The sequence below is a fragment of the Canis lupus genome, chromosome 32 (assembly GCF_003254725.2).
Source record: "Canis lupus dingo isolate Sandy chromosome 32, ASM325472v2, whole genome shotgun sequence".
In the NCBI taxonomy this organism is placed as follows: domain Eukaryota; kingdom Metazoa; phylum Chordata; class Mammalia; order Carnivora; family Canidae; genus Canis; species Canis lupus.
The window spans coordinates 27,135,722-27,160,830 of record NC_064274.1 but is presented as its reverse complement, the minus strand read 5'-3'; the positions used below and the strand labels follow the sequence as shown (position 1 = coordinate 27,160,830).

Here is a 25,109-nt window from a genome sequence, read left to right as displayed (position 1 = left end):
AAAAAAAAAAAAAAAAAAAGAAAGAAAGAAAGTCAGTGCTGATTAAAGGAAGACAACTAATCATTTATAGAGAGGATTCTGGTAATAGATTAACTAAATAAAATGCATACAGTATCAGTCCCAGAGTGGTACGGTAATACTGTCAGAAGGTTAAAGTTCATACCAACGAACAACTATACTAGCTCCAGGAAAGTCTTTGTTGAAATGTATTTTGAAGATTGGAAAAGGTAGGTGACATACAGCAAGTATACTGGGATTCTGTGATTATAATTTTTTTAATCATGCATTTGCTTCAGGAGTAAAAAGAAATCTAAGTGACTGTGGTTCAGCTGACACAACTGAATGAGCTGGGTGAACTGGGGTCACCTTGAGGGACGCCAAAAATGAATGTCTCTTGTGTGGGAGTGTGAATTTCCTTCAAAATGTTCATATTAGAGTCTAAGGAGGTTGGGGTGAGGAATATTAGAGGACAAGAAAGGCCAGAGGTACATAAAACTGAATAATAGAAGTACAAGTTATAAGCAGAAATAATAAATATGCAATTTTAATTAAATGTCCTTACTTCTGAATCAGCAGGTTGAGTTAATTTGGCAATTGGTCTATAGCTCTGCCTTACTGATCTAATGAAAATGATCAATGACCTTAAAACGCTTATGTTCTGCACAAAAGATTACCTCCAACTTAGGGGTGTTGTAAATGGAACAGATTCTCCTCCCTCCTAACTGAACTACACAATGTGTTGGGCTTTACTTCCTTTATTCAAAAGCCAATAAGTTACTATGATAGACCATGGAAATGATTTATTAATTATTTCATAACAGAAATTATAAGCAGTTCTCACTTTCATCAGAATGTTACCTGGTTGTAAAAAAAAATAGTAAACAAAAACAGAAATCTTCTTTAACAGTATGAATGTTTCATAGGAGACAAACAATCAGGAAGTCAAGAAAGATAATTTTTTGCAGATGCCACTTGTGTATTCCAGGGGTAGAGAGGTGGGGAGGAGGGGATGTTATTTAAAATGCAAGAAAGATCCATTATTTCCACTCTTCTGTTCCTACTTCTTCTCCAAGAATGATTGATTTTCAAATACTGCTGCTAGCCTTGTTAATGAATTTAGAAACGTCAGCACCCATTGCTAAACTGACTCACCTACCACACAGATGAGTTAACATATTTCTCCTAAACATGGTTTACATTATCTTCATGTAATTTGGGGTTTTTTTTCCCTTCATTTTCCTGCAATTATTGCTTCCTCATTTCTTCCTTATCTGTATTTGACTTCTCTCTCTCTTCCCCCATTGTAAACTACCAATATTATTTCAATCTTCCACTGTCACTGCGGTGTCTACACTTTAGAGGAATGCCCCTCCATGCTTTAGTTACTATAAATGAGGGTTAAGTAAGCCAAAAATAGTACCTGGAGTACTCCAGGGCAAGTAAGAAACCTTACATTGGGTGAATATAGATGCCTAACTGCTTATCCTGAAACTTTGTTTACCCACAGACATGACAGACTCCAACAAGATGATCATCAACTTGGCCCTCTTTGGCATGACTCAGAGTGGAAAAAGTTCTGTTGGGAACATTCTGCTGGGAAGCTCTGACTTCCACAGCAGCTTTTCTCCATGTTCTGTGACCAAAGTTTGTTGTCTGGGTCGCAGTTGTCACCTCTGTGGCTTCATGCGTCGAGGGGGACAAGAGATAACCCTGCAGATTCAGGTGTTGGACACTCCAGGTTACCCACACAGCAAGTTGAATCAGGAGCATGTGAAACAGGAGGTCAAGCACGCCCTAGCACATCACTTCGGGCAAGAAGGTCTCCATCTTGCACTGCTGGTCCAGAGAGCAGACGTGCCATTTTGCGAACAAGAAGCATCTTCCTTAGTCCAGATGATTCAGGTAATACAAAAAGGCAGTTACACTAATGCCATTATTTCTATTTGGAGGACATTATCCTAATAGGAAAGAACTATGACAATCTGGTAAAAAGAGTAGTTTAGAACAAGTTTAAAACAAGTGCTGGTCACACAGAAATGGTAGAAATACTTGATTTTTCCCACCAAGAGTCATTTTTACAATTTCTTTTAGAGGAATTCAGTTAGTCATTTTACAACTAGATCATAGACCCTTCAGGCTCCCTCCCCACCCCAAAATAAGATGTTAGACTTCAGAGGTTAGCTAACCCCTGAATAAGTTGGTAAATGTGGTCTCCAGACTACCAGCATCAGAATCAACTGGGTTGTTGTTAAAAATGCGTATTCATCTAAGCCCTAGTGAATCAGAATTTCAAGAATAGAGCCTGCATATCTGCATTTGCATAAATTTTCTGTATATATTTTTTAATGGTAAAGTTTAAGAACTACTAAAACTTGCACCCATTTAACATCAGGGGTAATCTCTTATAGTTCACCAACAAATGGGTATTCATTCATTCACCGATTCAGTCATTGCAAACTGTATCAGGTACTTATACAGAGCTTAATGATTGGTGAACAATATATGAGCCCTGCTCTCACATAGTCTAGAAGAGACAGATAAGTATAAGACAATGCATTAAGTACCAGAGTAATATAACATATGGCTTGGGGGAAAGAGGTTTCACTGTGACTTAAATCATGGTCAACATGTAGGGAAAATCTATGCTTTATTTATAGGAAAGAAATCGGGAATTTCAGATGCTCTGAGTGCCTCATCATCTTTAGGGTCAGCAACTGATCCACTGTAGGCAAGAAAAGACCACAGGGACTCAGCATGAATATGAATAACATATGCCACCTTTGCCTAGTGGTCCATCCATGTTTGTTTGTTCATTTATTATAAGTCACTAAGTTGGAAGCTTGTTCAGTCAGTATAGGTGAGGACCTGGGAATAGGGAGAGGTTCTGAGTATGGCTATAACTGGGGGATGGAGGGAGTAATACTTGCATATGATATATACACATATATAAGCCAGGTCCATGTATAACCAACAATTCGTAGAAACTGCTCATTGAGCTGCTCCATTCTACTCAATCTCTTGATTCTCTAGTCTCCGGTCATGCAAATCTAACTGTTGGATTTGACTAGTATTACTCAGTAGTCTCATTAAGTCACCAAGATAAGAGAACTCATCACTACTAGAAGCTCCACATGTGAACTATAGGGAGAATAGACAGCAGACATTTCTCACTCAAGAATTTGCTACTCTTCCTTTGGCCTAGTCTATGATCACTTCGATGTAGGATCTATTACACTTAGAAATATAGTATACTTAGATTCAAAGAAATATCTTTTCCCTTTAACTAGAAAAGGCATACGATTGTTCTAAGTGACAGACATACTTTTTTTCAGTAACTGTGCATGTTTCTAAAAATGAAAAAAAAAAAGCCATATGTGAAATCACAACAAACTAGCGGAAAAAATTAGGGTGACAAAGAGTATAAAAGCTAATCCTCATCATCCAACTCCTGAAAAATCAAGGACATACTAAACAAAAGTAGAGAAGATGATTGCAATTAAGAAACAATACGGAATCTAAGCAACCCTACAAACCTCCCCCAAATTATTAAAGTCTGAACTTCAAACAACATTTCTGGTAGAAATCAAGTGAGGGGAAACCTATTGCCATTTCATCAGTGTAATTTTTAAACAAGTTTTAAAATTAATTTAAAGATGCTATTAAACAAACATTTAATTTAACATGTAGTTGGATATAAGTCTGCAAATTCAGTAAATGCACAAATATTTCTCAAAAACTAACCTGACTCTATATGTCTCTAAATTTTTATCTATGCTGGTCCTTTGCTTAGCCGAAAAGGGTTTTTAAAAGACATACATTTTAAAATATATTTCTTTTCCAGTTTTAGGATATAGAACTCTATTGTAATCCCCTAACTTTTTTTATAAAAGTGAATTTGATTCAGACATATCTCTGATCTTTTTAAAAGGTATCTGGCATACAACTGCCTTCTTCTTTTACCACTGCCTTCCTTAATTCAGTGTCCAGTTCATGACTTAAAGGCAGAGTGAAGATGGGCTAGAGTAAAACTCAGATCCAGAATTGTTTTTTCTAAAATAAATATCTTTTCCCTCTCAGGAAAACTCAGCAGCCAAGATTTAGTAAGCTTCAGAGGGGCCCATGACCCCTGGGAAGAACTGCAGTCCTATTCTGGGCTTCCATCATAATTTTTGGTTGAAGATCGCCTATGCACAAGCTGGCTGTTTATGACCTTCTTCCTGAAGGTGCTTCAGTTACTGGTGGTAGCCATCTGGATATGCTCACAGATTGGGAGCAGCTGCAGAATGTCTGAATATTCAACAGGACCAACAGCTGTTAGGAAGGAGCAAAGAGTTGTTAAGGTCCTCTGGTTCCAGACACACCCTGGCTTTCTTTTTCTTCCTGGCTGATGCAAAATGGGGAATGGGGAATGGAATATTAGCCTTCTCCTTTTTCCTTTCCTCCTTTCTAGGGGCACTGATGCCTGTCATGGAAGGAGTCTACAAGGCCAACGTCAGAGAAGTGACCTCTTCTTTCCTGTACCTCCCTGTGGTCTCTTTAAATCTCTTTTTTATTTGTGCTCTAATATTTTTTAGAGGGGCTATTGGTTGCCAGCTATAACAAATGAAACATTTTCCTAAATGATCCCTTTTTCTTTATTTGTGTTAGGCCTTCATAATTTATAGCAAAATGGTAGAGAACTCAGTGAGTTATCTCCCTCAAATTGGGAAATAAATGGAATGATTCATCTACAGATTATCTGAGTATCATTTGAATGTTATTTAAAAATCCACATATAATGAACAGAGAAGACAAAATAGTCACCTTAAAGAAAAGTGCTAGCAAGCAGCCGAAGTGCACTAGGAATTGAATCCAGGAATTGACTAAAGTCCAAATTCTTTCCACTATCATAGTATCCTGTATTATTACTATACATAATAAAGCCTCAAGCATGTATTTTTTATTTGGAATGAATAACTCAAATATTGATGTTATAGGTGGGTGTGTATACAAAAGGCTCAGAAAGGCCAGTGCAAAGCCTGAAAATACTTAACAAAGATAATGGGCTTAGTTGTTGGACAGAATTTAGTTGAAAAATAAGCCTTCTTATAATTCTAGGTATGTGACTATAAATGTTAGTAATTTCTTGGCTTCAGTTCCTCACTTACAAAATGAGGATAATTTTACCTATGTTAAAGAGTTTTAAGGGTTATGTTTAATGAATGTAATGTGCTTGGCATTGTGCCTGACTTAATAGTAGGTTCACAGAAAATTATTATCATTGTTACAATTTTTATTGTTATTGTCACTACGCAGATTGTGATGAGCACCTATTCAAATGGATTACTAGATATGAGCAATCTACTGTAGAGGTTAAGAGCATGGGTTCTAGAGTAAGTTACACTTGTGTTCAAGCTCCTAATTAGTTACTTACTTGTTTTGTGACCTTGGGCAAGTAACTTCTCTAAATTTCAATCCCTTCATTGGTAAAATTGGGACAGATAACAGTATCTACTTGACTGGTTTTTTTTCAGAACTAATTTCATATTAACCTAACAGTAAATTAACTCAGACATTAGCACAGACAAGTACACACTAAATGTCAGCTATGGTCATTATAATTTTATTGTTTGTGTTTGTCTTATGCTAAAATTAGGACATTTTATTTGTAGCCTTCTTCGGGATTATCTTGATAGGCTTCAGAAGAAAATCAGAGCGAAATTAAATTTACAAAGCCCTGATGTATAAGAACTTCATGATTTAGAAAACAAACTGGGAGGAAAATTCACTGGCTTAGTTAAGGTTAAAATGAAAAGCTCCAATTTAGTGGGAAGGAGATGGTCCTGACAGTTAGGGGACCTCTGTTATAGGCCCAGGCCTGCCAACAATCAGCTGTGCAGCTTTGGCCATTTAACATCACATGCCCACAATATCTTCATCTGTAAAATAAGACTATTTGGACAGAAGATCTCTAAGGTTGAATGTTCACTGAATCTGATCTAACAAGGTCTTATCATTCAGCTCTCTGAGATGGAAATGTGGTGTTTAAGTGGGATGAGAGTAAGGGAATAGTATGAAATATAAAGAATGGTCCTTATTGTCCTCCTGTTCCATGATAATTTTTTTCTCAGTTGATGTAATAGTTGGCTTTTTAAAAAATTCCCCCTAAAAAGTCCAGATGCTATGATTTCATCAACCACAAACAAATGGGGCAGGGCTGGTGAGGTCCTGGGAAAATGAACATAATTCCTGGAAAACAAAGTTTATATCCTAACTAGTTGTCCCAAAAGGACTAGATGGACTCATACCCATTAGCACTCTGAAACCAAACAATTCATGATTGATTATAAAATTTCCATCTACCTTAGTACTATATTTAAATTATTAACACCAGATAACTTACATTAAACTTATCTTGCTCTTGGATTTTTATGTGAGGTATCAATCAACTGTGATTATCCTTTCTCTGGGTCCACAGAGAACATGTTTGGCCACTAACACAATGACTATACACCAAGCGACACTACTTTCAAATAGTCAACTATTTTCCAGCCAAAAATCAATCTAAAGATTATAAGCTAAATCAACCATTCTCTTCTATTTTTGGCAGTAATTCAAAAGTGCAATTTCTCTCACAGTTTAGGACATGAGCATCCTTTCATAAATAATTATCAACATGTAAAAGCTTCCCAGTGGCTGAACACATGGAGTTGTAAGTGGTGTTGAGCTTACAAATCTATTTTCCTTAGGTGGCTTAACTCATTTTTCCTGAATGCTATTTATTATAGTTTAAAGTATAGGAAATGTCTAGTGGAGACAAAAAGGGAATGTGTTACTGTTACAACCCCAAAAAACAGGAACTAAAGACACGGTGTAAAAGTTACACCATTGAATGCAGTAAGTACTAATCTAGCAAGAGAAGAATTCTATAATATATAACTCCAGAAGGGATCACTTGGGCCAAACAGTTTATTTAGCGTGAATTTTTATTATGGTGATGTTTTAAAAATGTTTAGTGACAAATGTGGTTCATGCATCAACCAATACCTAGGGTATAGGCCTGGGGGTAGCACTCAAGAGGTTAAAGGTAATGTCTATTTATTAACTTATAGTACACATTTCAATATTATGACAATCAAAATAAACACATCAATAGTGTATTCAGAATATCAGAACTGGCTCTAAATTTGAGAAACTTTCAGAGACAAGAATGTTCAAGGATCAATAGTTTCACTTTATAGAAGTAAAGTCCCAATACTATACAATCCCCAATAAGGCTTAATCACTCTCTTTACTTGTGTAGGTCTTCACTGCCTGATACCTCTCTTGTTGATTCCTATGCTAGAGGCAATATAGAGGCATAGCTAGAAACCTCTCCTGACTCTTCCCTTTACCCTCACTTTCCAATCCCACCCCAAACGGGGCCAAATGTCTGCCTCTATAGCACCAGTATATTTTCTATCACAACACCTACAATTACAATGAATTGAAAGTATTTTCTTCCCTGTCTGTCCCTCCTCCTCAGTTTTCAGTTAGTACCAAAAAATCTCCACTGGACATAAGCAGAAAAGTGAATATCATGGTCCACTCTGTGTCCCTGGAACAAAATAACCCTCAATAAATATTTGCAGGAGGAATAAATCACCAAGAATTCTTTTAAAAATTCAAATTCCTACGTTCTATTCCTAAATATTCTGCTGCCTTTTTAGCAAGCATCCCAAGTGGTTCTGATGTAAATAACCCAGGAATCTTTTTATTCTCAGAATCTAAATTTAGCACTTCATTAAATTTTCAACTATTTACATTAATTTGTAGGATTGCCATAACAAGGCTGTACTACCTGGGTGGCTTTTAAGCAACAGAAATTTATTCTCTCTCAGTTCTGAAATGAATGTTAGCAGGGTCAGTTCCTTCTGCGGGCTGTTTAGTGAAGAATCTATCTAAGGGTTATGTCTTTGGCTTATGGACGATTGTCTTTATGTTTACATGGCATTTTCCCTGTATTCATATCTTTGTCCAAATTTCTCTGTTTTATAAGAACACCAATCATATTGCATTAGTGGCCTTAACTTGACTTGACTAATTACATTGGCAACAACCCTACTGCTAAATTAAGTCACATTGTGAGGAACTAGAGGTTAGGATTTCAACGTATGAACTTGGGGGTATATACAATTCAAACCATAATACCAGTTTATTCTGTGACTCTCTGATCTCCTCTCAAGAAATATGTTCAACATACTGAATTTGACAAATTTTGCTATGTCATACTAGCTAAAATGTTGACATTACATATATACTTAGATTTACATAAGAGCTATTTTCCCTAAAAGGAGGGTTAATTATAATTTTGCTAATTTGTGTTTTGAAGGCACATAAAAATATATCAATTAAAGTACCTTTTTAAAAATTCTTTTGTAAAGGTTAGAATCTGTTAAAAATAATTATTCATTTAATGTACTGATCTTGAAACTTCAGATTTTTTTCAGGTAGGGCACTTTTAGGAGAACCAGAAATTTACAATTATTCTATGGTGTGGACAAATTTTAAACAGATATGAGGGAAAATTTTGGACTTACTCATTGATAAAGTCTTTTTGAATGCAAAAGAAAAAGTGCAGACTACCTGCAAATCCATGAGAATGAACTATAAGACAAGAGAAATTTTATAGGTAAATTTTGTGTCCCAAGGATCAAACTTCAAAACTAAAGATTTAAAACAAATAAATAAAACCTTCTGTTTGAGATGACAATGAGGGCCCAAATTCCAAATTAATCCAACCAATATCTGCTGAGAGTTTACAATGTGTTAGAGGCTTTGATTGATATAGAAAGACATAGACTCTGCCTTCCAAAAGCTTATAGTCAAGTTAGAGTAAACGTATAAATAAATAGTACTGGTAAGTGACAGATTGTATTAGGAATTATAATTGGTAACCATGGTCTCAAGATGTTTAAATATATTGTCCTACAGTTGCTGTATTTTCATATTATTTACATGTTTTGATTCTTCCTCTCTCTCTATTCATTTTCAGTTTTTCAGTCTTATAAATACCAATCCTATACTTCTTACATACATTGAAAATAGTAATAGAAATAGAAATAGAAAACTGACTTTCAATTTTTAAAGATTATTTTTAAACCAGTTTGTACTGATATCCCTTTACAGATTTGTATCCAACCTCTCTATGCATCAGTTTCTCTGTATCATACTGGAGAGAACACTAGTATCTCCCCCAAAGCATTATGTTGACTTTCAAAAGGAATAAAGCATTTCACTTGCCCAGAATAATATCTAGCACTAAATATTAGTTGTCCTCCTTTCTTTCTTCTGATTACTAGAGGTCCTGGGTATTTCTTGTTATGTTTATTCATAAGTATTTTATATTTTTCTGAAGGATCAAAAATAAATAAACCCTCAAACCCTGTATTTGAGATGATGATGAGGGTCAAAATTCCATAGTGCTATTATAAACTGCTAGCACCTTTGAAAATATTTTGGTAATGAAAATATCTGGAATGAAAGGAATGTCATTTTACTTTCACAATGTAATGATTTCATATAACTTTGGAAATATTTTTAAAAATTAAATGGTTATTTCTAGATACCTTTCATATTCTGTGAACAATTTGCCACATGCTGTTACTTCCACTTTATATCAGCTTATTTTCACTAATCAAACAAGAGTTTATTACATAACCAACTTCCACATATTACTAAACAAAGGAACACGAGTCTTCAATGTTTTGCAACCACATTAGAGGAAGTTATCTGATAAACTGGCATTGATTCTAGGCATGTGAAGTAAAGAAGATGCGAATCACAGTAATATAGTCATTCCAAATCACTAAATGTAACTTGATCTTAGCTTTTTCATTACATGTCATCTGATTAATCAATAGATTGTAGCCAAATCCTTAGAAGGTACTTTTAGTTACAATAATAACACAACATTCCTACAAAAAAGGATATGACAACGCCCTTAGCCAAAGTCCTTTGATTTAAAGGAATTGTGGTTCTAACAGCTTCAGGTTGGCAGGTAAATATGTATTATTACTGACTGTTGTAAGTGAAATTGTATCACATGCAGCGTTAATAATATGCAGTCCTGAAATTGTGTATATGTAAAGTATAAAAGCAAAATAAAATGGAGAAATAAAGCCTTTTAAAATTTTATTATTTTTATTATTTTTATTTTTTTAAATCTTATTATTTATTCATGAGAGATACAGGAGAGAGGCAGAGGCTTAGGCAGAGGGAGAAGCAGGCTTCATGCAGGGAACCCAATGTGGGACTCGATCTTGGGACTCCAAGGATCACGCCCTGAGCCGAAGGCAGGCGCTCAACCGCTGAGCCACCCAAGGTCCCTAAAGCCTTTTTTAAAAAAACAAAATCCACCCAGCTCTCTCCATTTACTTACATTAGTTGACCCCATCTTCACTTCCCATTACATATATCAGATTTTAGTAACATAATGACATCCAGATCTGTTGACTGTCTATATTGAACCATAATAACTCCTTTGCTTGTGTTTGAGGAAGATAGGCCAAGGCAAATAGCCATTTAACATCTTCTCTCTTTCAGGAACTTCTGGGACATGCTTGGAAGAATTACACTGCCATTCTTTTCACCCATGCAGAAAAAATAGAAGAGGCTGGGTTCAGTGAAGATGAATACTTGCATGAGGCCCCTGAAACACTGCTAACGGTGCTAAATTCTATTCAGTGCAGATATATTTTCCAGTATAAAAAAGAAAATTCATTTAATGAACAAAGATTAAAAATGTTAGAAAGAATCATGGGATTTATAAAAGAAAATTGTTACCAAGTTCTTACCTTTAAATAAAATTTAGATAAAAGGAAAAGAGCTTTGGGTTTTAGAGTCAGAAACCTTGTTTTAAACAGCTTTGTTAGAATGGATGAGGACTGTCAGAATTCCCACAGGCTACTGGTAAGAGTGTACATTTGTATAGGCAGTTTTGGACAACTGTTTTGCAGTTAAGAAGAATATAAAATAATCAAGACCTCTAATGCAAATCCTATGACACAGCAATTGCCTTCCCTTTAAGTATATATTCAGCAGAAATGTGTATATTTCTGCACTAAAAGACATGTATGTACAAGAATACTCATAGCAGTACTTTTGCTAATAGCTAAATAGCTTTTAGAAATTATCCAAATGTCCATTAACAGTAAAGTGGATAAGCAAATTGAGGTATATTTACACAATGGAGTATTATACAATAATGAGAATGAGCGAACTACAACTGCAAGGAACGATATCAATGAACTGCCCTAACAAAAAGTTTAAAGAAGCCAGACATAAAAGAGTATATATTATATGGTTCCATTTGTATAGAGTCCAAAAACAGTCAAAACTGATGTAATATAAACTACTCTGATGTTAGAAGTGTTGGAAATCTGGAAAGGTCACTCTTGGGAGGGGATAATAAGCATGCACTGGGCAGCTTCTGAGATTCTGGTAACATTTTGGTTTTGACCTGGAGGCTGGTTTCAGTGTGTTAACTTTGTGAAAATTCAACAACAAACACTTCTGATTCATAAACTGTTTAGTATATCTTTTTTATCTAAATAAAAGTAAAATGAATAAATTATTATCTATATTTTTAAAACTTCCTCCACTGCTTACTTGATACTAGATGAGGAAAACTAATCCTGTGAAATCCTCATCTGGAATATATACTTGATAGTTACCGTAATGATTAAACAACTTGGCTCATGGTAGATGCTCAATAAATGTTAACTTTCTTTTCTGCCATCTTATGATCTGTGGTTCCTATTTAGGGTTGGAAATGTAGGTAAAGATTCACAGCCAAGCCTTACAGCAGAAATAAGGGTAACAATTTTAATAACCAAATATGAATAAGCCTTGGCTGAAGAAGCAGCTTCTCTACCTTGAAGGTTAGTCACTGGCTTTGTAGAGAGCTCCAGGATGGTATCCAAGACAGCAGGTAGGATGGAAGGAAGATAATTCTAGTTAACTCTAATAACCAAGACTACCACGAAATCAAAATTGGATCACCCTCATGTTTAACATTTGTACATGAGCTTTAGAACTTATAAAATTCTTTCACTAGGATAGTTCCCAATTTACAAACAGCTTGGTTTCATATTTTTTAAGTGTGCAATACACTGTATTTCATATTAGAAACAGAATTATAGCTGGTAATTATTCTGCTAGGCCTTCAAAAGCCTACTTAATGCTTAATTTTACCTGAACTCCAGCACAAATGGTATTAGAAAGCCTATATAACCAACATTTATAAAATGCTTCTATGAGAAAGCATAATTCAAATTCCAACTTGAAACCATATCCCTCTTCATTTCTCTGCAGTGCCCCTTCTATCATGGGTCCAGGATTGTAAAGTGAAAGCTTCAACAATGGGACTCATTTAAGAACCAAACAGGAATTGACACTTCTCCAGGGGTTGGTCACTTGGTGACAAAGAATGAGATTTGAGGCTCAGGAGTTAAAATTGAAGTGAGTGCTGAAGAGAGGGGAAAATGCAGGTTTTAAGTCCTTCATATTCTTCACTCATGTGATATCAGTTAATTCTTCTAGAATGTAAATACTAGTTTCAAGAAAGATAAGTTGTGCAGAACATGAAGGGTTCAAGATCTCCAAGACTGGCCTGGTGTTAATGATTAATAGAGGAAAGGTGCCTCCAGTTTCAAAAAGGAAGACTTCTGTGATGTTGACCTGAATTACTTATTTTTATTATATATATTTGCATATATATATCTATTTAAATAACTCCCTAAATGTGATATTACATACTTGACTTTATTTTAGTAGTTGTATTTTGCTTTTTTGATTTGCCTTTACTGCTCTCCTCCTTCCATCTCTCCTCTTCATGCACATCAGCCAATTAGAGAGACTCATGTCAACAGAGCATGATATGCACCGTTCCTATTTTCTGTAAGTCCAAGTAATTGCATACAGAGTACATATATATATATAAACATATGGAGGACTTTTGCCTATTTTTATGTATTTATTTATTTTATTTGGGGTGGGGAGGAAGAATCGAGAATCTTAAGGAGGCTACAAGTGCAGCACAGAGCCTGATGCAAGGCTCCATCTCACGACCTTGAGATCACAGTTTGAGCCTAAATCAAGAGCTGGACGCTTAACGGACTAAGCCACCCAGATGCTCTGACTTTGGTCTTTTTAAAAAACATTTTCATATTTTACTCACTACAGCATCTTTTTCACTTAATACCACCTCATAAAAACCCCTCCAACATAAAATGTAGCTTAAATTCACCTTTTTTAACACTTCAGTGTATTTTTAACAATTTGTGCAACTACTTCTCTATTGATGTGCCACCCAGCGTCATGCTCTAACAACTATTCCTGTATATGTATTTTTTTAATTAATTAATTTATTTATGATAGTCACAGAGAGAGAGAGAGGCATAATTCAAATTCCCACAGGCAGAGGGAGAAGCAGGCTCCATGCACCGGGAGCCCAACGTGGGACTCCATCCCGGGTCTCCAGGATCGCGCCCTGGGCCAAAGGCAGGCGCCAAACCGCTGTGCCACCCAGGGATCCCCCTGTATATATATTTTTATATAATGCTGACTTTTTCCCTGTAAGTTAAATCCCCAAGAGTGGAGTTTCTGGGTTGAAGTGTATGTACAATTTAATTTCAATATATCTTACCCATTTTCTTTTCGTAGTACAAGAAATTTTATTTTCACCAATGTTTGAGTACTCTTTTCCTAAATTCTTGCCATCTACCCTGTTATCTTAAATACCTACTGCTTACACTCATTTGATAAAGCAAAAATCATCTTAATTTGCATTTTCCAGAGTTATCTCTAGAAATGTTACTCATTTAGATTTCGTCATCTACGAATTGCCTCTTCACACTCTGTCCTTTTTATCAGTTTTCTATTGGATTACTTCTTACAATGATTCTTTACTTGACCAAAACTTTAGTTAGGCTTAAACTTCTAGCCCCACCTATGCACTTCCTGATAAAATCTAGTCTCCACAAGAACCCTGGTAAGTTAGTTTAACCAGAACCCTCCACTCTCAGTATGTGATCAGGTTCCTAATCCTCCAGCCAAGTGACCCCTGATCCTCACTCTCCTCCTTGGCTGTAAATAACCACTTTCCTGTGCTACATTTGGAGTTGAGCCCAGTCTCTGTCCTAACTCTAAAATCCTACTGCAGTAGTCCTTTTACCTGAATGAAGTCTCCCTTACCTTTTTTTTTTTTTTTTTAAGATTTTATTTATTTATTCATGAGGGACACAGAGAGAGAGGCAGAGGCAGAGACATAGGCAGAGGGAGAAGCAGACTCCCTGTGGGGAACCTGATGTGGGACTTGATCCCAGGACGGTGGGATTCATGACCTCATGACCTGAGCCATAGGCAGAGGCTCAATCACTGAGCCACCCAGGTGCTCCTCCCTTACCACCTTTAACAAGTGTCACTGAATTTTTTTTAACACTGTGCTTGGCAAAATAGAGGAGCTCTATGTATGCTATAGATATCAGTCTTCCATCTGTCTCTTATGTTGCTATTCTTTTTCAATTCTATTATCTATCCCTTAATTTTGTTTATGAGAACTTTTGCCAAACTAAATTTGTGAATTTTCTTATACTCATATATTTCCATGTTCATGATACAAGATATGGTTTTAGTTTCACTTCCTTCCAGATGAGAAGCCAATTATATCTTCTCTTTTTATTAAATAATTCACCCTTTTCCTACTGAAGACTCACCCATGCAAGTATCCAGGGTGTTTCTCCATCTTCCTTTAATTATTTTATATTACTGTATTTCTTGCATTTTTCTTTTCCTTTACCAAATCAGCTTCACTGATCCTTGGTAATTTGAAAGCTTTATTCTAACTGATACGCTTTAAGGACTACTTCCTTGTTCCTGAGTTCAGAATCAATCACTATTGTTTGATAACAAGGTAATAACTATTTCCCTAACCAAGATCTTTCTACACAGCAACCTGCCCTGGCCTACTAAAATAGACCGTTAGAACACTTTCACTTGCTCTTAATCCCTTTCTTCTTCCCATGTCCTCCCTAGGGAAACAGGCTTTGGAATGCTTTTCCTTTCCCCCTATTACCAGATTTTGCTAAGACATTTAATTAAAGACTTCCCTGACAGATTGCCCCTTCTGTACAAAAGTCCTCTTAGGGCACCTGGGATGTAGTGGATGTAAAAAAACTAATTTGTTAGTTGGTAGTCAGGTAATTGAATAACAAGAATGGTGAGACACTGAAGTGAACATCTTGTTGCTGTGCTGTACTCTACCGGAGGAAGTTGTGGTGTTTGGCTTTTTTTGGATAACCCTACACGTGTATCCATTGAATAAACTCACTGTAACTGAAGATAACTACAACTTGCAACAAAAGAACCACATAACCAAAATTAGCTTTAGGTAAAAGAAAGGATGTCCAGAAAGTTCATCTTTGGTATCCTGCCACCTATCCCATTAGTCTATAATTTGCAATCTTTCCTTATGTCCCTTCAGAGGCCCAGTCTGTATGCTATTCTCACCTGGAAGGCAAAAATCTCTACTGAACTTTGTATTTGAAAGTGTTAACTTTTGGAGGACCGGAAGATAATATACTTGATATTTTTGTGCAGCTGATGTTAGAGTCTCATTAGCGCATATCATCTTGGGGCAATGGTGATTCATCTCTAATACTCACTAGCTCTAACCTTTACTAGATTTATTCTTCTAAATATATTACCTCAATTAGCAATTTCATACTTTTTATTAGTTATGTTTATCTATACTGTGCCATGTTTTCCATAAAGATTTCTGTTCTACTGATTTTCAGGCATATTATAATTCTTTACAAAAGGCTAATGTTTTTAAGTGGCATTGCTATTTCCCAAATTTTCAAAGTTTATTTAAAAAAGTAGTGTTTTCAAAAGCACCTGAAGTTTTTCCCAATGCATGTGCTGTTTTAAGAGGAAATGTTATCCTTTTATATGAAAACTGAGGGTATAGAAAAAATATTTCTACCAACATCATTCTCTTTTGCTAAACCTACTGAAAGTGACTTTTAGTTTGTATTTTTCTTAATCTTTTTCAAAGAGAAATCAAATTGTGGTGTTGATTTTGGATAACTCCTGCACTATTCTTTCCAAATTCCCCAGCTATAAAAAGCTGAATGGGTTCTAAATTAACAAGTATCAGACAAATAAGCAATCTTAGAGATGAAAAGTTAAGTGGATGAATATATATTGGGAGCGTTTCTCTACTGGGATGTATGATATTCTAATGAGGCAATTTTACAAAAACAAATGTAAAATTTTATTAGAGCAGCCTTGATATGAAGGCTCATCTCAAAAATGCCATTGTAGCAATGAGCAGACATTAATAATTGCTATTTGAACAATATTAGGTATTATGTAGAAATGGGAAAGGCAAGAAGAGTATCTAGCCCGTTCATTAAAAAGGATCATTCTTTTTTCTTGCAATTATTGAGCCTCAGGCTTGTTTCTGCTGCTGTTGCTAAGGACAATAGCCTGCCAGATAGGAAATGATGTTGATGAAGACATAAAATAACACTTATACACATATTTTACTCAAAAATCCAGAGAACTGGGAATAGTGTGTTAGGAGGGGGTGGGAATAAGGAAGGAGAAGGAAAAAAAATAAACCAGGGAATACATATGAGTGAAAAAAATATAATCTACAATAATTAATTCACACTCCGAAATTCCAGATGGCTCACTTTCAAACCAGCAATTATTTCACTGTTCAGGGTCCTTTCTCCAATTTTTTTTTGGAGTTATACCCCTATGAATTATCTCTGCCAAGACTTATCCAAAGGAAAACCTTTAACTATAAAAAGTACAGTAAGCAAAAATGTGTAAGTCACTAACTCTTTTCTATTCCAACAAGTTGGTATCCGAAGATTTGGTTTGTATATAGAGGCATATTAGCCATCAGCAACTATCTTTCTTTTCATTATTACTGCAAATTGTGGAGTTATCATCGAAGTAGTACTGCAAATGAAGCATAACTGTAGAGTTGCTCCAGGATTAAATACATATTGTCTATCTATCTATCTGGAATTCAGTGACTTCTGTCATAGGTTGGCTTTTGGGACAGAGTGTCAGGATCAGGGCTCTCAACCGTGCAATAATCAAAGGATCAAGGCACAAGGCTTTTTAAAAAGGGAACTGCTACCAGCACCAGCAGTCTGGTTTTACCAAGAGGTTAATCCTAAGAATTTCTGCAATGACAACAAAAAGGTTGGTAAGTTATCTTTGTAATCAATCACTCCAAAGGAGTGTTTAGTGATCTTGCCTCTTCCTTTAAAATCTCTTAAATACTCTACTAATGGAGTCATCCTAATCTCTTTACATGAACTACTAGAGTTTAGGGACTTTATCACTATCATTCCCTGAAGTTTAAACAAAGTTAAGTTTCTCATCCAAATAAAAGAAACCACATGACATTTAACTGACATGGAAGAAAAGCGTATTATAATGGAAAAGAGCACAGCATTAGTAAGAGCTGGAAGATCAGGTTTCAGCCAGTTATACCTTACCACAGGCATTTTACTTTTCTGCTGGTTCTTTGGGTAAAATGAAATGGCTGGTCTACTTCAACAGAGTTAAGAAAGAAATAGGCACAATGTATACAAGTACTTTGTTAGTTATAAAGCACTAAATATCTTAATCATAATCCTGTAATAAAATCCATGAAGAAGAGAGGTATTATTAATATATTCCCTCTAACTCTGGTTGGAGAATGGCATAGTTTATTTCTTAATTGAAATTTTGGAGAGCAGGGCAGCCCGGGTGGCTCAGAGGTTTAGCACCACCTTCGGCCCAGGGTGTGGTCCTGGAGACCCGAGATCAAGTCCCACTTCAGACTCAGGCTCCCTGCATGGAGCCTGCTTCTCCCTCTGCCTGTGTCTCTGCCTTTCTCTCTCTCTCTGTGTCTCTCATGAATAAATAAAATATTAAAAAAAAAAAACACCAAGAAATTTTGGAGAGTAAAGCTTTCCCCACAGGACAGCAATCTGTGGTATTATTGTTAGTTGAATTACACTAATTTTCCTTCCTAGTTTTTATTTGGTAACTTGGTGGTAAAGTTTTAGTTTTCACACTGCTGCATAGCGCTTAGAACCAGAACTTGTCACAATTTATGTAAAGTACATAGTTAATACTGAGTACTTCTGATATTTTTATATTTTTAAAGGTTCAACATATAATTTCTCTGGAAAGCTGAGGTATAATATACTTATGTCCCTTTAATTCTCTTGTCATACACAATAGCCAAGTGCTTCCCCACTGACCAAGAACTTAAAAACAGAATTGCTTCTATTTATATTAAGCTAAAACATAATAGTGAGAAATATTATCTTCCTAGTCTAAGAAAATTGTAAAACTAGGGGTGCCTGGGTAGCTCAGTTGGTTAAGCATCTGCCTTTGGCTCAGGCCATGATTCTGTGCTCCCTGTTTAGCAGGGAGTCTGTTTCTCCCTCTGCCCCTCCCCCTGCTCATGATCTCTTTCTCTCTCAAATAAATAAAATCTTAAAAAAAAACACACCTGCAAAACTATTTAAAATTATCATTAATACTAATCCAGTCAAAGGGCATGGATGAATGGGAGTGGTCAGTATCTAAATATCTAAACAATAGATTTCAGTGGGAACACATGGATAAGAGTAAATTTCAGTAATGTAGTAAGTATGTCTTACCATAAAGTAATATCAACATAATATATATCTACTGTTTTCAAGGAACTATCTTAAGTACTTTGTTGGTACTAACTCCTACAATCTTTGTAATTCTGAGATAGGTATTATGAGGTAAGTATTATACCCACCTTAAATGAGGTGAGTAAAGTAAAGGCTAAAGAGTTGCCCAGGCTTACATACACATTTAAGTTGTAGAGCCACGAATCAAAACTAGGTAGGTGATTTGGCTTCAAAACCAATACTAAACTATATGGATATCTTAGCATCTCTAAGAGTCATCTACAAATGCAGGTTTTTGGACCTGCAAAGCCAAGGCCAAAACTCTTGGACCTGGTTAAATTCACTAATGTTGCTATACAGGTGCCTATCCACATCCTCTACCTTGTTGACAAGCTATTAAACTTCCATGAGTTACTCTGAATATTTTGTAAATAGGTTAAATAGGAATTTACATATTTTTAAAAAAGCAACAATGAAGTATCTGTTTGGTGGGCACATAATGTTCTTATATCCATACAGTACTTAGTATTCTTGGTAAAAGCAAAAAGGGGAAAAATGTCAATTTTATATTAAAATCAACATGTCCTGAAGATGACTCATCTCAAAAGAATACACATAGAATTTCTAGGGGCAGCCCTGATGGCCCAGTGGTTTGGTGCCGCCTTCAGCCCAGGGTATGATCCTGGAGACCTGGGATCGAGTCCCATGTCCGGCTCCCTACATGGAGCCTGCTTCTCCCTCTGCCTGTGTCTCTGCCTCTCTCTCTCTCTCTCTCTCTCTGTCATGAATAAATAAATAAAGTCTTTAAAAAAAAAAAAAAGAAAAGAAAAGAAAACATCTTGAGGGAGGGTCAACTTTTTTTTTTTTTTTTTTTGGTTTAGTTACCAAAACATAAATAGAAGTCAAGAGGCACCAACTGTTTAGGCTGTGACCTAACATCATCTTCTGTTTGAAATCCTTAAAGGGCTGAATACCAGTTAAAGTCAAAAGGTTTATGTCCAGTTCATGAACAATGCCAATTTTTTTGTTGTTGATTCCATAAGAGCTCTCTTATCCCAGCAATAAAAATTAACCAGAATTATTTTTCTGTAAAAACAATGACTAATAATGAAGTTGCACTGATAACTTGATTCATGCTTTATGTAACTTTAAAAAATTGGGAATAAATATTCCAACTATCTAAGTAGTTAAAACATTCCTTATATTAAAGAAATTTAATGTAATTGGGAAAAATTGGAAAATACAGAATCATGAAACTTTGTCACAGTCTTATTTCCAAAAGAATAATATATCCTGAGTACAAAATTACTTTTGACATTTACTATATTTAGTTGTCAACAGTTGGTATTGATGTTCTGTTAATATTTATTTTTTCAGAAAGAAGATAAAACTGGCTACCAGAACTCTGTGGACTTTTAAATAAATGAAATTTAATTACACCTTTTAAAATCTGGCATGCAGGGTTGTTCAATTTCTTTGTTTTGCCTCTCCTACTTACTGGAGGCAATAAACAGAATATTGTGTAAATTTCTTTTAAACAATATCTATACTCCTACCTCCACAGATGTATTTCTTTTTGGTAGCCGAAACTATCAGTTGACTCAAGGCTAGTCAACCTCAAAGCTCATAATTCCTATGTTAATTTTCATGGTTCCTACAATATCTGTAAGATGAGTGAAAACAGGCATTTGACACCTTAATATATATGTATGTTAATTTTGATAACAATTTTCTTGAAAAATCAAAATATATTGATCTTAAATGCTCTTCTAAAGGTAATAACTTACAAATAATCTTTAATTAGGTACCTAAAGAATCTTTATAATCACCTAGAAAAAAACGTAGTCTGGTGCTTTTACATCAATTTATTGGAAACTGTATTGGCAACATTTTGCAATATATTTATTCTTTATAGTCAAAATTTATTACTAATTATTTTGTCAAATAGAAGAAAAAGTTCAGTACACAGTTGAAAATTTCATTCTTTAAAAAAAGTCACCTTCAGTATACAGTTCTCAGTATCCCAGTAAGCAATAACAATAATGTTCACGTCTCCTACTTTTACGATGTTTGGCTTTCTAAAAGCAACAGCTGGTCATTTTCAACAATACAAGTAGTTAATAAGCTTGACAAAAATTCTAACTTGTCATTTCTAAAGAGAAGAAGACATTTATAATACAGATACACAATATACTAAAAATCTAAGGGCTTAGAATTTCATGCACCATGTGCCTACAAAGAGAATTCTAAATGTTCAACTAGTTCAAGTTATCTAAACATATCAAGAAAAACAATCAGCTAACCAACATCCCTGCTAAAAAATAAATCATCACAAAACATTAGTGATTTCCTTCCTACATTATAAATGAGCACAAACTCGTTTAATGTAGGTAAGAATGTAATGTTTCACTAACCGATTAAAAACAACATATACCCTGTCAAGTCTACAAGAGAAATAACAGACACAAAAGCCAATTATATTTTAGGTACAAGTGACAAATATATTTCTTTTTATTGTTATTAAAGTTTTCTCCAATGTATTTCAATAAATGAAGCATTTTACTTTATTTTACTTTATTCCACTGTTGGTCATAGTTTGAGCCCTACACACTCCCTTCCCTTTCACCTCAAAGGGAGCTCCTTTGTATGTAGCCACACACTCATCATTAGTGTAGAGATCAGGTTGGATCTGCTCCCAAATCTTCTTCTTAGGATTCAGCTCCTTGTCAGGCTCTCCTATTGGAGGAAAAAATAAAAGTTGCATAGCTAACATATTAAATAAATTATCCATAGTGAACTGTGTAGGCAACATCTTTTGATCTTTAGACCTGATCAGAATTTTAATACTAACTTTTAACATTTATTTTTGTGATGTCAGTTTATATTTTTGACAGGTAAAATAAAATACTTTGTCATTTCCTAACATGGCTTCTCCTTTGGAATGTTTAATTGTGATGTTTAACGGACACCCTTACAGTTTAAGGTTAGGCCCCCTTTTAAAACAAAAGTCTCTCCTAATGATGACTTGAACCCTGCTGACGGATCAGCAGAACCTGTAGGATCTTATTTGGAACTGATATTCTCTATTGTAATTTTGTTCCTATTTAAAAATATTTTTATTTGTTTCACTGGAGAGATGATGCTTAGTTTTAAACATTAAAAGTGTAGTTGCTTTGTAAAACTAAATATATACACACACAAAAATATTTTTGCATGTAGTAATACAGCTAAAAGAATCCTCCAAATTATTAAAACAAAAATATACTATACTCATTTTGTTGCAGAAAAATTGTGAAGAGATGAGATTGTAATTTTTTTATTTATTTTTTTATTTTATTTTATTTTTTTTTGAGATTGTAATTTTATGTGTTATATTTTTACATGTGGCAGAAGTAGCTTATGCTTTACTTTGTTTCAATGTACAATATAAATGATGAGATTGCTGCTATTGTGCTTAAAGATTTCTTATTGATACTGTAGAATGGATTAACTGTTCATACTATCTAGCTAAATAAAATAACTACTTTGGGTTTCATCTACTGCCCATTCCATTTGGTGAGATGGAGAGACAGAGGTAGTAAGGAGACAAGTACAAGCATTTTCTAAACATGAGAAATATATACTATTGCATGCAACGTACATTAATAACACTCTAATTTTAAATATAAGGAAACTGGTGTTTAGAGACGATAAGTTGCTCAAAATTACATGATCAACAAATGGAATTACAATTTGACAGCAAAACCCTTATTCTGCTAGTATAGCATCTTGCCTCTTGATAAACGATCCTTTAAAAAAAAACATTTTTACATGTGGATCATAACCCATTCTATCATAACACACACTGAAAGTCTATAGTCAACAAACGACAAATATGTTGGAGAATAATACATCTGGTCTAGACTTAAGGGCTACCAATATATCAGACAATCCCTCTATTTAATGACTGATAAAGAAGTAGAAAGTTAAGTTTGATATAACATCATTTTAGTAGCTAGAGATGTTCAATGACATTTGAAATAAACAATCAATTCAAGAAACTATGAAAAGGGGATCCCTGGGTGGCGCAGTGGTTTAGCGCCTGCCTTTGGCCCCGGGCGTGATCCTGGAGACCTGGGATCGAATCCCACATCGGGCTCCTGGTGCATGGAGCCTGCTTCTCCTTCTGCCTATGTCTCTGCCTCTCTCTCTCTCTGTGTGACTATCATAAATAAATAAAAATTAAAAAAAAAAAGAAACTATGAAAAGTAACACATCTCTCCAGCATTAGTGTGAAATAAAAATGGTTTTTCCAAAGGTAATAAAAAGTTTCTCTGAAGTATAATTCAATAATGACAGATATGTAACTTTCTAGATCTTTTCTAAGTGACTACCAAGTTCAAATCTTCTGGAACTACTTTAAAAAGAAACTTTTAACATTACTGGAACTAATTATATTCTATATTCTGATTACACCTTATTATCTAAACTAGTTTTTATTCTCTACTTCATATGACAGGAACAACAAAACTGAGTAAATTGGCCACAGTGGTTTTGTCCTTTATTAGTGCTTCAGAAACTGCCATGAAACCGGCAAGAAGATATAAAACTGTCCTTGATATGCAGGTTTTCAGAGATGACAGAATAGTTCATTGAATGATGTATCTATTCTAGAAGAACATGCAATGAAACTAAAACTGAAAGACTAGTATAAAAGATAAGGATGTCTCTTATTCTTTTAAGGGCATTTGGACAACAGAGAACTAATTAATAAACAGAATAGAAAAAAATCAATATATAAATTATCTACAAGTTTTTATTTTTTGTTTCTAAACCATTTGTTAGTCTACAAACATAATCCTACTTTGCTTGTACACAGACCAAGTAGGGAAGGAAGTGGGCATCCCAGAATCCTAGAGAGCTGGAGATAGAGATACTATTCAGGGAGGCCTAAGTACTAACTCTGAATTCCTACCACCACCACCACCACCACCACCAAAAGATGTTACCAAACTGATAATGGATTAATTCAAGAAGCAGAGAATCTCAGATTATCAAGATCATAGATTTTATGGGTTGTTGCTAAATGCAGACATAAGCCCCAAATACAAAAAAACGGTGATGCAGCACAAAATTAAGCCTCTCAGATCTAGGAAGATATTAAACTGGTACAGAAAATAATATTTATAATACATAACACATAGTGCTTATCATGGGCCTGCCACTACGCTAAGTGCTTTACATATACTTACTCATTCAATCCTCTCAGTACACTGTATAAGTACTATTTTTTTTTAAGATTTTATTTATTCATTTGAGAGAGAGAGACAGAGATAGAACACAAGTGGGGAAGAGAGAGAGAAGCAGGCTCCCTGCTAAGTAGAGAGCCCAATGTAGGGCTTGATCCCAAGATCCTGGTATTATGACCTGAGCCAAAGGCAGATGCTTTACCAACGGAGCCACAAAATGCTCCCATAAACACTATTAGTTATCCGCATTTTACAGATGAGGAAGTTGATGCACAAAGGTAACAGCTAAAAACTTAAAAATACCAGGCAGGTAGCGAAGTGTTTCAAAAGTTAAACCTCATGAAACTCACACAGAATAGATACCATTAAAAACTTCTTATAGATGAAAAAGATGAACCTCAGAAAGGTTCCCAGGTCACCCAGCACTGTGGAGTCAAGATCTGAAAGCTTTAACTAATAATTTTCCAGTAACAAACTTTTGAACTAAATATAAACTAGAAACTACTAAAAAGAACCTCTAAAGCTTGACTGTTGCTTTTAACGCACCAGACTCAATACCTTAATACTCTGAATGTAGCTACAAGACTAATTAATGAATGAACCATGATTCAGACAAATAAATTTTGAGATTATAATTAAAACTTGTCACATTATGATACCTGATTATAAGTTAGAGTTGAACAGTCTTGGATGCAGTGTTAACTTTCTAGCTTACTCAAAATGTTTCTCAATAATATATTATTTAGTAGGGTATATAACAAGTTTGAAATGAATGTTTACATCATCTGTCATGAAAAACATACCTAATATGTTAAACAATTGTTTTTTAATGAACTATATTTTCCAGAGAAGGCTTTCATTATTCCTGTGTCTTATGCCCTGTGTATTATTCCTGTGTATTATGCCCTTCTAATCTTATTTTCCTATTTTTCTTTTTGTTTTCTTTTTGACATGGCTATCCAAGGAAGTTCAATGATAACAACAATAAAAGTTCTTAAAGTTAAAAACTGCAGAGCCTCTGAAATTGCTAAACACATGCCAATAATCACCATTTGGAAACGGTTACACATAATGTAAGAGAACTAATCCCTCAGAGACTATTTTAGGCCAACTCATTGTAAACAAAGCATACAGGGAATAGGGAATAGTTCAGAGAGGAGTTTTTACAGATGTAAAAAGCTGT

The 25,109-nt window shown here is 34.9% G+C and overlaps 2 protein-coding genes across 4 annotated transcripts in view; one reads left to right on the top strand and one right to left on the bottom strand.

The window, feature by feature from the left end:
* Nucleotides 1-112: 112 nt before the first annotated feature.
* Nucleotides 113-13,449, top strand: GIMD1 (GIMAP family P-loop NTPase domain containing 1). Its single transcript, XM_025465827.3, has 3 exons — nucleotides 113-227; nucleotides 1,508-1,902; nucleotides 10,564-13,449. The coding sequence occupies exons 2-3, from the start codon at nucleotides 1,510-1,512 to the stop codon at nucleotides 10,822-10,824; spliced, it is 654 nt and encodes a 217-aa protein (XP_025321612.1). The 5' UTR covers nucleotides 113-227; nucleotides 1,508-1,509; the 3' UTR covers nucleotides 10,825-13,449.
* Nucleotides 13,450-20,548: 7,099 nt separating this feature from the next.
* AIMP1 (aminoacyl tRNA synthetase complex interacting multifunctional protein 1) overlaps nucleotides 20,549-25,109 on the bottom strand; it is a 39,083-nt gene continuing 34,522 nt past the window's right edge. For all 3 annotated transcript variants that reach the window (XM_025465826.3, XM_025465824.2, XM_025465825.3), the window contains exon 7: nucleotides 20,549-21,434. In XM_025465826.3, coding sequence (XP_025321611.1) covers nucleotides 21,268-21,434 — 167 coding nt within the window. In that variant the 3' untranslated portion in view covers nucleotides 20,549-21,267. The remainder of the gene's footprint in view (nucleotides 21,435-25,109) is intronic.